The sequence below is a fragment of the Dermochelys coriacea genome, chromosome 1 (genome assembly GCF_009764565.3).
Source record: "Dermochelys coriacea isolate rDerCor1 chromosome 1, rDerCor1.pri.v4, whole genome shotgun sequence".
In the NCBI taxonomy this organism is placed as follows: Eukaryota; Metazoa; Chordata; order Testudines; family Dermochelyidae; genus Dermochelys; species Dermochelys coriacea.
In genome coordinates, this window is record NC_050068.2 from 176,866,581 (window position 1) to 176,879,122 (window position 12,542).

A 12,542-nucleotide genomic window follows, 5' to 3' on the forward strand; every position below is an offset into this window, starting at 1 on the left:
ACCAATGTCTGTGGTTAGAAAGCCAGAAATTTAAAAAAAATGCAGAATGAACTGTGAATAATTTGAAGTACTGGCTACTTCAATATTTAAAAATTGAAGAAGCATAAATGACAAATAGATTTTCAGAAACAAAAACAAATTTGAAAAACTCAATTTTGTTCTTCAAGAAAAGTGAAGTTTAGTGAAGATTTCCAACATCTAATGACAAACTAAGTGATGATTAAAAAATAAAACAAGAGAACATGATCAAAATATAATGGGTAATCTATATTTTATAATCACATCTCTTATTTTAATAATGCTTTAAAAATCCACTTTAAGTAGTTATATAACAGAACATTTTTTTCCCCTAAATTCTTCTTTCCTACATTATCAGTTGAAAGGTTCAGTGACAAAACCCTAGTTTTCTGAACAACATAGTCGTTCATCTTTATTAGGGAGAGCAATGAAACTCATTAGCTGCTGGTATTACCTTTATTCCATGCAAGATTTCATTTAGTAGTTTCACTCGTTGATCTGTATTCTTCATTTGGCTTTTCTAGTTTAAAAAAGAGAGAGCAACGCTTACAATTTTTTTAAAAATATCAGAGATTCAAACATACTTTGTGTACTTCAGACAGTGAACACTGCTACTACTCTTATTGACTCTCTTGGAAAAAAATTCTTGTACTGTACACGTTACATTGTCAAATGTACTTCACATTTGGTATCTGACATGTATATCATTTTATCATCAGATGATAAAATGATTGGTATGTCCTCTCTAATAGCACTTTCTTTAAAAAAATATCATCTTGATTTTTTTGTAATACTTCCTGCAGCATGATTACAGTAATAACTGCATTTCTTAGATTCTAATTAAAAGCTTCCTAATTAGAGTTTCAGTTCGCAGTGTTCTAGAATTACAAAATAGATTAATTTTAAAAATGCTTAAACATCTAAATTACGATTTATAAAAAAACTTGTGATGTTGATTCCTTAAAGTCTTGAATAGATTATTCACTATATTTTTACATGGAGTAGTAACTATTTGCAAATTGATTTTCCTTTAATAGTCACTCACAAGGAGTACCAAATCCTGCTCACCTACTACATGTAAGAAGTCCCAAAAAACTCAAACCATTTCTGTGACAAAAGCAAAGAGAATTTGGCCCAGTCTGATTTGTGAGATGTGAAGGAATACTTAGGTTAAAGAGCATATTTTGAAAAAGAAATTCCTTTCCTCTGTTACTGACAACATCTTTGATTATTAAAAACTGAATTTTTTAAAAAAATCCTCTCTTCTTACTACTTATGCTAGATTTAATTTGTGCATTTCACTCAACTTGCACAATGAAAACATGCTAGTCAGTTTCACTTAGCATCTTTCACTCTCTGGTTAATAGGATACTTAGGCAGAACACTTTGGGTTGCAAACAGTGGCCAAGATCACTGCACTCGTCCTCACTTTTCTCATTCTCCCTTCACATCACTGACAAGATCTGTATGGTGAGGGGAACTTCTGTGTAAAAATCTGCCCTCCCCTTCCTCCTGGTGGAGGTCAGCTGCTTCTGTGGCACTGTTTTCACAGACAAATAGACCAGACCTCTCCACAGTCCATGGCCCTCACTGCATAAGCAGCTAGAAACAGGGTATGCTGGGGAATACAAATAGCTTCCCTTATGGCCCTGTAAAGTTTCCTTGGAAAAGATAATAGTTTGGGCTGTTTTTATTCTCTCTGTGGATCATGGGCAGCTGTGGCCAAGGGAAGTCCATGATAAAAGAGTGCCAATGGAGCTGTGGTATCAGGGAGCCAGAGAGGGGGGTTCTGGATGTTGTGGAGGCAGGTTTCAGAGTGGGTAGTGCAGCCTTTTCTGAGTATTGGGGGGCTAATCTGCCCCCACACACACCTCAATGGGATGGTGAGTCAGAGCATGAAAGAGAAATCTCTGTGAGAGGATCCTCACAAAGATCTCTTTCCCCAGAATTACCTCCTGCACCTTTTACTATAGATCATGGCCAGATCATTTTATCTCTGCTGAGGAAGGTCACCTATTCCACTTCCCAACCCCAACTTCAATTAATTATAGTAATCATGGAAAGGTTTGTAAAAGCTTTTTTGTTAATTAAACCTAGATTTAGGTCCTAAATCAAATGTGTATTATTAATTAAAATGTACTGAATTACTGGCACACTCACTTCTGTGACTAACTCTTCTTGTCAGTATTTCACACTGTAATCAGAGTGTCTGGTTTGTGGTGTTTATCTTTAGACATATGGTTTTGTTTTTTTAAGATCTGCTCTTTACTGACAGAATAGAAGCCATATAACACCTATGTCAACATCCTATGCTCCTGGGGATTAACACTCAAAAACATATGGGCTACCTGTCCTATTTTCTTTTCCTTCTTCACCCCGAACAAAAACTGTGAACAGGGAAAAGATATAGGCCCAAATCAGTTGCTGACTCAACAGCACTTCGGGTGACTAGGTAGCAAGTGTGAAAAATCAGGAAAAAGGGTTGGGGGAAATAGGTGCCTATATAAGACAAAGCCCTGAATATTGGGACTATCCCTATATAAAATCGGGACATCTGATCACCCTATGTAGTACTCCACATGGGTGCAGCAGTTGTAGGATTTGGGCCTTTGGATTTTTGACTTCCATTTTATTTAATAAGCCCCTGAAAACACACCTTACTATTTTGTTGGTATTTTAGTCACTTTTGTCCTAAAACCAGAAATCCTAACTATTGCCACAAATTTGCCAACAATGAGTTGAACAGGATGTCGTGTGTGTAAAGTTAAACACATGCATAAGTGTTTGTAGGATTATGGCCTATAACACTTGTACAGATAAATAAAATCTCTTCACTTTGTTGTTTTTTGTTTATAGATAAAGTTTAGTGATCTAAATATTGATAGATGATATACCAAAAGCTCCCCCTCCAACAAAGGAATTTGGTTATTTTGTGCCTACATTAGTTTTACATTTTTATTTAAAAATCAGCTCTTCATTGTAACACCACAACTGTTTCCAGCATTTACATTTAGATTTCTTACCCTCAGTTGTTTCACTTTTGCAGCAACAAAAGCATTTATAGGTATAACCAAAACGAGCACTGCAACACCTGCTAGCACTGATGGGCCCAGTTCTTGCCAGAGAAAGACTATAGCCATCAGGATCTGAAAAGGTGCTGACCATAGAAGGCTGAGGTTTACAGTCAGTTCCATAAGTTGTTGAGCATCTGCTGACATCAAGTTAACAATGTCACCAGTTGTATATTTTCTCCGTGACGAATTAGCTAAGCTTAAGGCCTGCAACAATAGCAAGAAACCAAAGTGTACGGTTACAAAATGAAGTACCTTTCTTGAATATGTACTTTATTTTAAAGGTGTTTTCAAAGCCCTGTCTTAGGCATAATAAAGTAACAGCTAAATTGCACTCAATGGATGAGATTCCCAGCACCGCTTTGGCCCCCGGATATCAGCTAATGGGGTAAAGGGGTTTTACAAGCCCAATATGAGGCCAAGAGAGAATACCCCCCCAGTGCAGGAACCAAGGAAGACAGTTACAGGCTGTCTTAGGGGTGCAGCACAGAATCTCACCTAATGTTTGAGGCTAGTTTGAGTCTCCTGAAAGAGGAGGTTGTCTTTTGGACACATTAAATAGATACAGTGAATTGTTTCAGCCCTTGCATCCTTCAGATTGTGCACAGTAAGTATAAGATGCACTGCGTAGCAACCCATGCACAGTCCTGCCTCATTCATTACACAGTAAATTTAAAAGAGTAAAAGTAAAAAAGAAAGCGTCTTTGCCTCATTTTCTGTGCACGACAGTACAGTAAATACTTTGTAGCTCACAAACTCCACATAGACCAGGTATAGAGGTATCTTCTCTCTCGCCAGAAAAGTTCTTGAGCTTTATTAGCACCTAAGCTTCCTTGCACTGAAGGAGACAGGGCCCACTACATGCATTAGCTATGCACACATTTACAGAGTTCATCTAAAACATCAGGTGAAAGTTACTTTTAAAAAAACACAACAGTTCCTAAACTATTGTGCATACTGCAACTTTCAGAGTAGCACTGCTGTGCCAAATCAAATCCAATTTTCACTGAAATGCTGAAGATCTCAACTTTTCTCCCCTAGAGAGGAGATTTCCTGGCCAAAATTTCAACTTTCTGCTCCCACCACTTCAATGCTAGAGCAATTCAAGGAAAGGTTGCATAAGTAGTTATTTTTTAAAAAGGCTAGGGAGGGAGGAAAATTCAGCTTTCTTTTTGCTCAAAAATGGATGAATCATTTTTGTTCAAACTTACACACACACACACACACCCCTCAGCCTTTAAGCACAGACCAAGGCTGGAAACTTTCCGGTTTAAAAACAAACAAACAAAAAAAACAACGTGAATTTCAGTGAACAGTAAGTGAAAAAGGAGATAGCTCCCAATCCCGCAACTTCCCTTACCCTAACAGATCCCTATATCTCCACAGATTCTGCACTGATGCAGAGCTTCCCCCATTTAGTTGTAGGATGGGACTCTTAGAATAGAAACATGCAATTTTAACTTCAGCTGTTGCTAGTGCTACAGTTATAGTTCAGGCACCTTTATTAATATTTTCATCAAACTATAACATCTTTGTTTTTGTAGCACTTCTTCTATCTTTCAAAATGGAGACATTTGCCCTTTTTGGAGATTAGCAGGTAATGTTAGAAGAAGCAGTTACCTTTTTGTATATCAGGCCAACAGCAGCAGTCTTAATTTTGACAGAGGTGAGCATATTGAAACGCTGGTATAACTGATGGACAAGTGTCTGCAAGACAACCACAACAAGAAGAGCAATGGCATAGCCGTATCCCTTCCAGCGTAAATCAGAGTGATTTTCATACAAAGTTATCATTTCCCTGCAAATGAAGGAATACAAAGTTTTAAAATCTGTGCATTAATCAACAATATGCATCTGGCAAACGGGTTCAGTAAAACTGATACATTTACAATCTGTGTAGTTATTACATCCACTTTGCACAGGCCAAAGTGAGTCTAAAACATGCAAGACAGTGGAGAACCAGGATATTCAAAATGGGGTTGAGGGTGGATGGAAGAGTATTCATCTGTGTGCTACTTTGCTACGTTTAAAACAATTCTCAAATGCCACAGAGGGGGACTTTGCTGCTGATTTCACCGGTAATGAAGCACAAATACAGGGTGATTAAAAAAAGTCTACCGTTTTTTGTTAGAAATATAGAATAAAAAAATCAGTATTTGCCAAATGGAAAAGGGTAAAAAAAAAAATCAGAAGTTAAAATTAAGTTTTGTTACTAGCCTGAAAATAGACTACTACTAACAAGTGAGTGTAATAAACAATGTAGAGTAGTTGACAATGTCATTCTAACATTTCCTTTCAGACAATTGCAGATGTAGGTCTCAGAAAGGTTTATATTTAGCAAAAATTGTTCCATAGCTGAGGGTGACAGCCGCAACAGTCTAAAGGTTAACACTAATCACTTATGTTCATAAATTCTCTGACAACCAACCAGGTGAACAACCGTGTTAAACACTTCCCTTTATTGATAAAAATCACTTCCTCCTCTCCCTTGGCAGAGTCATTTTCAGTCTTCAGTTAAACCTGAATTGTAGTTATTATAATTTCACTAAACTTCCATGCTTTTGTAGCTGAGATGTAGGTTTTTCTTTTTTGTTCAATCTGCTCCAGCAAACAAGAAAAATCTACATCTAAGCAACAAAAGCATGGAAATTCAGAGTTTTGACTCTGAATTTAAGCTAACACTTAATATGTACCTTTTGAGTTAGTCTGAGCATCAGCCTTCAATTAGCTTTGCATTTCATTTGTTTTTAGTTCTTGATTCAGATTCTAAATTTTGAAATTCTTAAACACAGATTGCACAGATGGGCTTTGCACACTGTCAGGTCCCCTTTTCTAGCAGACTTCCGGTCGAAAGCCAGACACATGGCCACCCTAGATTGACTCAGCAGGTCTGACGTACGTCCAAACCCTACAATTCTGTTCCTTCCAAAAATAATGACAGTTGCAACCAGACAGCTTTTTTAAAGCAGAGTATTATTTATTAGAACAATAGATTTTTCTCTGAAATGTAATCGTTAAAAAAAAAAAAAAAAAAGCCAATCTACACTCTTGCCTGTCTGTCCCTAAAGCTTAGCATTCCATGGATATGGGGAAAGATCCAACTCTTTCAAATTCCTCCTCAAAGTCTCTGTCACTGTCAGCCTCTCTCCCCTTGTGCAGCACCTGACAACTAACCCTCACTTCCCCTCCAGAAAAAGATTTTGTAACTGGTTTGCAGTTTGTTGTAAATAGGACACAGGATCCTTGAGGGTAACATTTTGCCTCATTGTCTTTCAAGTGCCTGGATGTTCTTGTCTGGACAGCCATTGTGTTGCCTTCATGCACAGACTACGCTGAATTTTAACATTTTAAGCATATAATAAACATTCCACTACCTCCAATGTAAGTTAAATCAATTCTGACATTTAAGGAAATTCTAATAAATCCATACTAGTTACACAGTAACTTTACCTCACTGCCCAGGTCACATACAGCATTCATAAAATTGCTACATCTCCGTATTCTTAGATCATTACATAGCAGTTCCATGACGGTCACAGAATTTTCACTTCAAGCATTTTTTAAAAAAGTTACCAATGACTTCATAACACAACTTGGTATATAACCTGAATTATGAAATTTTAAAAATATAATTCCTTAGCTTGAGCAAATACATTATTAGGGAGCATGTACAGTAAATCATGCTAAGGAGTAAAGTTTTGTTTCTGGAGTAATTGTATCTGCTCTGATTAAGTCATATAGGGGCTGTTTACACAGCTGACCTGAAATCTACTTCAGAGTCAAGACCTTATCACAGGTTTCAGAATAGCAGCCGTGTTAGTCTGTATCCGCAAAAAGAAAAGGAGGACTTGTGGCACCTTAGAGACTAACAAATTTATTTGAGCATAAGCTTTCGTGAGCTACAGCTCACTTCATCGGATGCATTCAGTGGAAAATACAATGGGGAGATTTATATACACCGAGAACATGAAACAATGGGTGTTAACATACACACTGTAACGAGAGTTATCAGGTAAGGTGAGCTATTACCAGCAGGAGAGCGGAGGGTGGGGGGAACCTTTTGTAGTGATAATCAAGGTGGGCCATTTCCAGCAGTTGACAAGAACGTCTGAGGAACAGCGGGGGGGGAGGGGGAGTGTGGACTAAACATGGAGAAATAGTTTTACTTTGTGTAATGACCCATCCACTCACAGTCTTTATTCAAACCTAAGTTAATTGTATCCAATTTGCAAATTAATTCCAATTCAGCAGTCTCTCATTGGAGTCTGTTTTTGAAGTTTTTTTGTTGAAGAATTGCCACTTTTAGGTCTGTAATTGAGTGACCAAAGAGACTGAAGTGTTCTCCGACTGGTTTTTGGATGTTATAATTCTTGACGTCTGTTTTATTTGAGGAAAGGCTCATGAGCCTCCTTTCGACACACGATACGCTAAGCTGCTACGTACAGGATGTACATTTTTAAAACATACTTTGGTGACTAAAATGTTTCCTTCATTTCCTCTTCCTCCCCACAATCCTCTGCATTTTTTAATAAGACTAGTTTTCTGTAATACAACAATGCTTCAGAGATTCAGGTTGATAGCCCTGAGTTCAGGGGAAAAATTTGGATAACTCCATGAGCCACTCTTTTCTGGTGGTTTCTACCTTGTGTTTCTAGGAAAGGAAACCTTTGCCCCACCTCTCAGTAGATGAACCACTTCGAGTGTATTTGTATTTCCTTACTTTCTTCCTTCCCCACATTGTGTGGAAAGGGATAATTTGCACCATGATTTTTTTTTTTTTTAAAGCTTTTGTAACAAGCTTCCCCCCAACCCACACACTTAAATATTTCATTGTTTTCTGTAAAATATTAATAACATCTGATATTTCAATATCAATAGCAACATCATATTCAGCCATTTAACACTGCAGAGAGAGAAATGCATCTCTGCTATCAATAGGGTTCATAATTCATAACTAATCCACATTTTTTTTTGATTTATTAGCTCCTGTACTATGATATTATATCAATGCAAGGCATTGGAGGGCAATGCAAGGCAATGCAAGGAAGGAGCTCCCTAATTGGTAATATTGATAGAATGCTATTTATAGTTATATAGATGTAATAAACAATCAGCCAAATATTTAAGAAAATATGCATGAAGAAAATTACAAATTCAAGCTAGAACTGTCAAACGGTGACTATCAATATTTGCATTTCAACAACTTCATGTGAACGGCTGCATGCAATCTGCTAGGACATGGGCTAAGTGGAATTCAGTCAGAGACTCATTTCTTAATGACCTAACTTCTCAGTCTGTAAATATCAGAAGTATCTTTTGTTTATGTTGGTCACAAATGGTATTAAAACATGCTTAGAGGAAGTTTGTTAATCCCTCAAAAATCTTATAAAAATATGTAATATGTGAATAATTTTAAGTTACAGACACCTTTGCTCTAATAAACCTAGCCACTGAAAAGTTGTGTTAGCAGAACTAAATTTCTTGATATTGGGAATTGTTTAGCTTTATTATTATTGCTGTCCTGAACACAAAATGGAGCACATTAAAAAAAAAAACAAAAAACAAAAACAACTTACTTCATTATCTGTGGACTCATGAAGGCCAGAATATCAGCTGCAACTTTTAGAATGGCAACTTTAATCAATAAAAATCTAAATGTTTGCCATAGAGGGTAAAGCAGAGATGGTTTCTGGAAACTTGCTTTCTCTGATATCACCCCTTTGTCACAAGAAGCCTGTCAATTTTCAAAAGAGACACACACAATTAAGACAAAGATTTTAACACAAAAATGCAGAGTATCAACTGTGTCAACCTACAGCAATGGGCACACCTATAGTGCTGTGGAGCATACTTCTTCCAACTCAGTGAGAGGGAGGGATAGAAATATTTCTGTGCAAAAAGAATTTAGACTATCTAGTAATCCTTTACGAAAGGGGGAATAAGAGTTCTGCAATCATCTTTCAGTATCACAAAAAGGCAATTTATTACCTTGGGTAATAAATGGGTGGCCATCAACAGAAAAAGTCTTCCTCCAAAAATGATAGTTGGAAGGTCCAAAAATCTGTTAGACATGTTGAAGGAAGCCTTTTGTACTGTATATAGATCCAGATAAGTAAGTGGTTTTTCAGTGCATCTTTTTGCTTTACAGTGGGAATTGTAGCAACTGCTATATTTAAGGTTGCCTAAGAATTTCTATTCTAATGGTGTGATGTCAGTTGCTAAATAGCTTTCTAAATCTTAACCTGACACACTGAAATTTTCCAAGTTAAGTATCTAATAAAAAATGAATATTCTTATGAAGTCTGAGCAAAAACAAACCAACCCTTCTTGAGTATTACAAGAGTGAGGGGGTGGAGGCAGAGAGATACTTTCCACAAATCAGTTGGGGTTAGAAAGGTGGCATCCAGAAAAAAAATGGCCCTGTAAGGTCTGAAGCCTTTTGGAACTTAACTCTGGGGCACAACCCCAAGATCAGAGCTGCCGGACCTCAACACCCTGCCGACCATATCATGCAGAAGCCGGAGTCCCCTGATGATCTGATCTCGACTGGCCATCAAGAAAAGTTTGTCTGCCATTTTATTGGGAATGGTGAGCACTGTATGCTCCTAAGACTCTCAGGACAGAGGCTCTTCATATAGACTTCCTAAAGTTATGGCATTCCTGCAGTATAAATCCATAATGTGAAACTTCAAAAATAAACAAAAAACCCACAAACACCTACCATAAAACAACCCCCCAGGAAATTTCATTAAAACATTACACTGAAGCCTGCTCTACACTGAAGAATCTTACTAATGGTTGTAATACACCTGGCGTCTACACATACCAGTGCTTGCAATGGTGCACAAGTGTTGCCAGAACCTTATACAATTGCTTTTTGCTTAGAGCAGTGATTGTCAACCTTTTTTCATTTGTGGACCCCTTTGGAAATTCAAGCTGTAGTCCATAGACCCCTACCATAGAAGTCTTAGACTGAAAATTGATTGAACAGAATTCAACTATAAATGTTGCATGTGCTCAGCACAGCATTTAATGCAGTTTGAGAAAGGGTGCTGAACTGTGGGCATATATGGTACCACCACCACTTCCGGGCTTTGATCTGTTGGTGGGGGTATTCACATATTTTTGATTGATCAGAACAACAGAATGCCTTTTCTGGGAGCTGAAACATTTTATTTTCATAGTCATTTTTCACGGATCCCTTTGACACAGTCTGTGGACCTCCAGGGACCCGCAGACCATAGGTTGAAAACCAATGGCTTAGAGCAAGACTCATTATCATTGCTAATGGGAGCTAAACATATACACAAGCACTTTTGTGTGGTATTCTGAACTAGTGCACCCATCAAGGGAGGGCAGACTATATGGAAATCTATGGGGTGCTGTGAAGATATTTGATTTAAATCATTACAAGACTTTAATTAAATTTTGACAAGGATTTTTCGGGATGTCTAATATAAATGTAGAAAAAGGTAATGGTTAGTGATGTTACTTATTGCTATCACCATTACCTTTAATCCTTTTGTTGCCTTTAAGAGTTTCTTCCTCCAATGATTTTCAAAGTTGGGACATACGGTATATGGAGAGTCACTTTCATTCAATTCAAACAGGTCCTCTCTTTCCAATGGTTTCTTGTAGCCTAAAGTTATTATTCTGAAAGGAAAATACATACTTTAACAGGTGAACTATTACAAGAAACACAAAACAGCCAAATCAAACAGGAATCCTAACTGAGAAGCTTTATACACATAATATAATACTTATAAATGAGCTCTACATTCACAATAATAAACAGAGTATGTATAATATAAAAGGCAAAATTGTGGAACCCACCTACAGTCAACTTGACTATACTGAAACTATAGTGGACAAGGGCCCAGTCCAAAATCCCCAGACCTGAACACCCTCAATGAGGAAAACCTGCACTTCAGCATTCACCTGTAGTTATGAAGTTAAGGAGAATAAAAATTTCGAGTTATTTCAATAGCAAATCTGGTTAGTGACCGTCCACTTATTATGATAATCTACAGAGAAAATACAATGAGGAGTCCTTGTGGCACCTTAGAGACTAACAAATGTATTTGGGCATAAGCTTTCGTGGGCTAGAACCCACTTCATCAGATGCATAGAGTGGAAAATACAATAGCAGGTATAAATACACAGCACTTGAAAAGATGGGAGTCGCCTTACCAAGTGGGAGGTCAGTCTAACGAGACAATTCCATTAACAGTAGGATACCAAAGGAGGAAAAATCACTTTTGTAGTGGTAATGAGAGTGGCCCATTTCAAACAGTTGACAAGAAGGTATGAGTAACAGCAGGGGGAAATTAGTATAGGGGAAAATTAGGTTTTGTAATGATCCAACCACTCCTAGTCTTTATTCAGGCCTAATTTGATGGTGTCCAGTTTGCAAATTAATTCCAGTTCTGCAGTTTCACATTGGAGTCTGTTTTTCTTTACAATAGGATTCCACCCTACTGTGACTCATCCTTAACCAGGGTACGCAGGGACAAACAGAAATTGGGTTTTAGTATAAAGTCTACAATAATCTTACAATAGATCTTGATTTGTTTAAATTTGAGGCCATATTATCCCCTTTGCTGTTAGAACCAGAAGAGCTGAAATGGGTGTAAATAATGGTCATAATCACTCTGAACCCACAGGAATCCCCCCACAAGAACAATGAATGGAACCTGTAGGTTTTGGAAGTATGACTGGCTGGACAGGGGGCAGAGCAACCAAATCTGCAAAAATTATTGCTTATATCAAAGTCAATTAATTTTTTTTAAGAAAGTTCCAAAAGTTTGGAAAGCAACAGATATGAAACAACCAGATGTCACTGTATGGGTCTACCAGGGTCCCAACATGGCAAGATTAAGGCATACATACTCTAAGTCATTGCTTAGAGTCCCAACCCCTGGAGTCAGGTGGTGAGATCAGAATTTCCCCATTCATTTTACAAAAAAAAAAAAAAAAAAAAAAAAAAAAAAAAAAAAAAATTTCTAGTCCTCAGGGATTCGAAGAAAATTTTAAAATGTGACCCGGGTATAACGGTACCTGTCTGAGTCAGGAGAGAACCTGAAACAATACCTCTATGAGCAGTGAACTGCCCCATTGGTCTCAATTCTGAATCCTGATGCTCCCCCAAAAGACAGAGGAGTCCATTGAAGGGCCCAATGTGGGTTGTGCCTAAAGCTCCAGATTGCCTTAATCTCATTCTGGAAGCATGATGAAATGTTATGAGTTAGTTATATATCTAATCAGTTTGAAATTTCTCAGTTCAGACTGCAGAAGCCTAATATTACTTAATCCCTAAGTGTCCTTTACTGGAGAGACAAGGTGGGTGAGGCAATATCTTTTATTGGACCAACTTCTGTTAGTCAGAGACAAGCTTTCGAGCCACACAGAGTTCTTCTTCAGGTCTGGGAAAGGAACTCCTAGCATCACAGCAAA

General features: G+C 37.5%; 1 protein-coding gene across 3 annotated transcripts in view; it reads right to left on the reverse strand.

Annotated features, from left to right (window-relative positions):
- The window catches only part of LOC119852935 (multidrug resistance-associated protein 1-like), a 69,474-nt gene that overhangs the window by 49,226 nt on the left and 7,706 nt on the right, over positions 1–12,542 (reverse strand). For 2 of the 3 annotated variants that reach the window (XM_038395092.2, XM_038395131.2), the window contains exons 3-7: positions 10,601–10,742; positions 8,666–8,823; positions 4,710–4,887; positions 3,042–3,296; positions 473–538 (exon numbers count right to left, since the gene is read on the reverse strand). In XM_038395092.2, coding sequence (XP_038251020.1) covers positions 473–538; positions 3,042–3,296; positions 4,710–4,887; positions 8,666–8,823; positions 10,601–10,742 — 799 coding nt within the window. The remainder of the gene's footprint in view (positions 1–472; positions 539–3,041; positions 3,297–4,709; positions 4,888–8,665; positions 8,824–10,600; positions 10,743–12,542) is intronic. The other variant, XM_043509393.1, reaches the window with a different exon arrangement.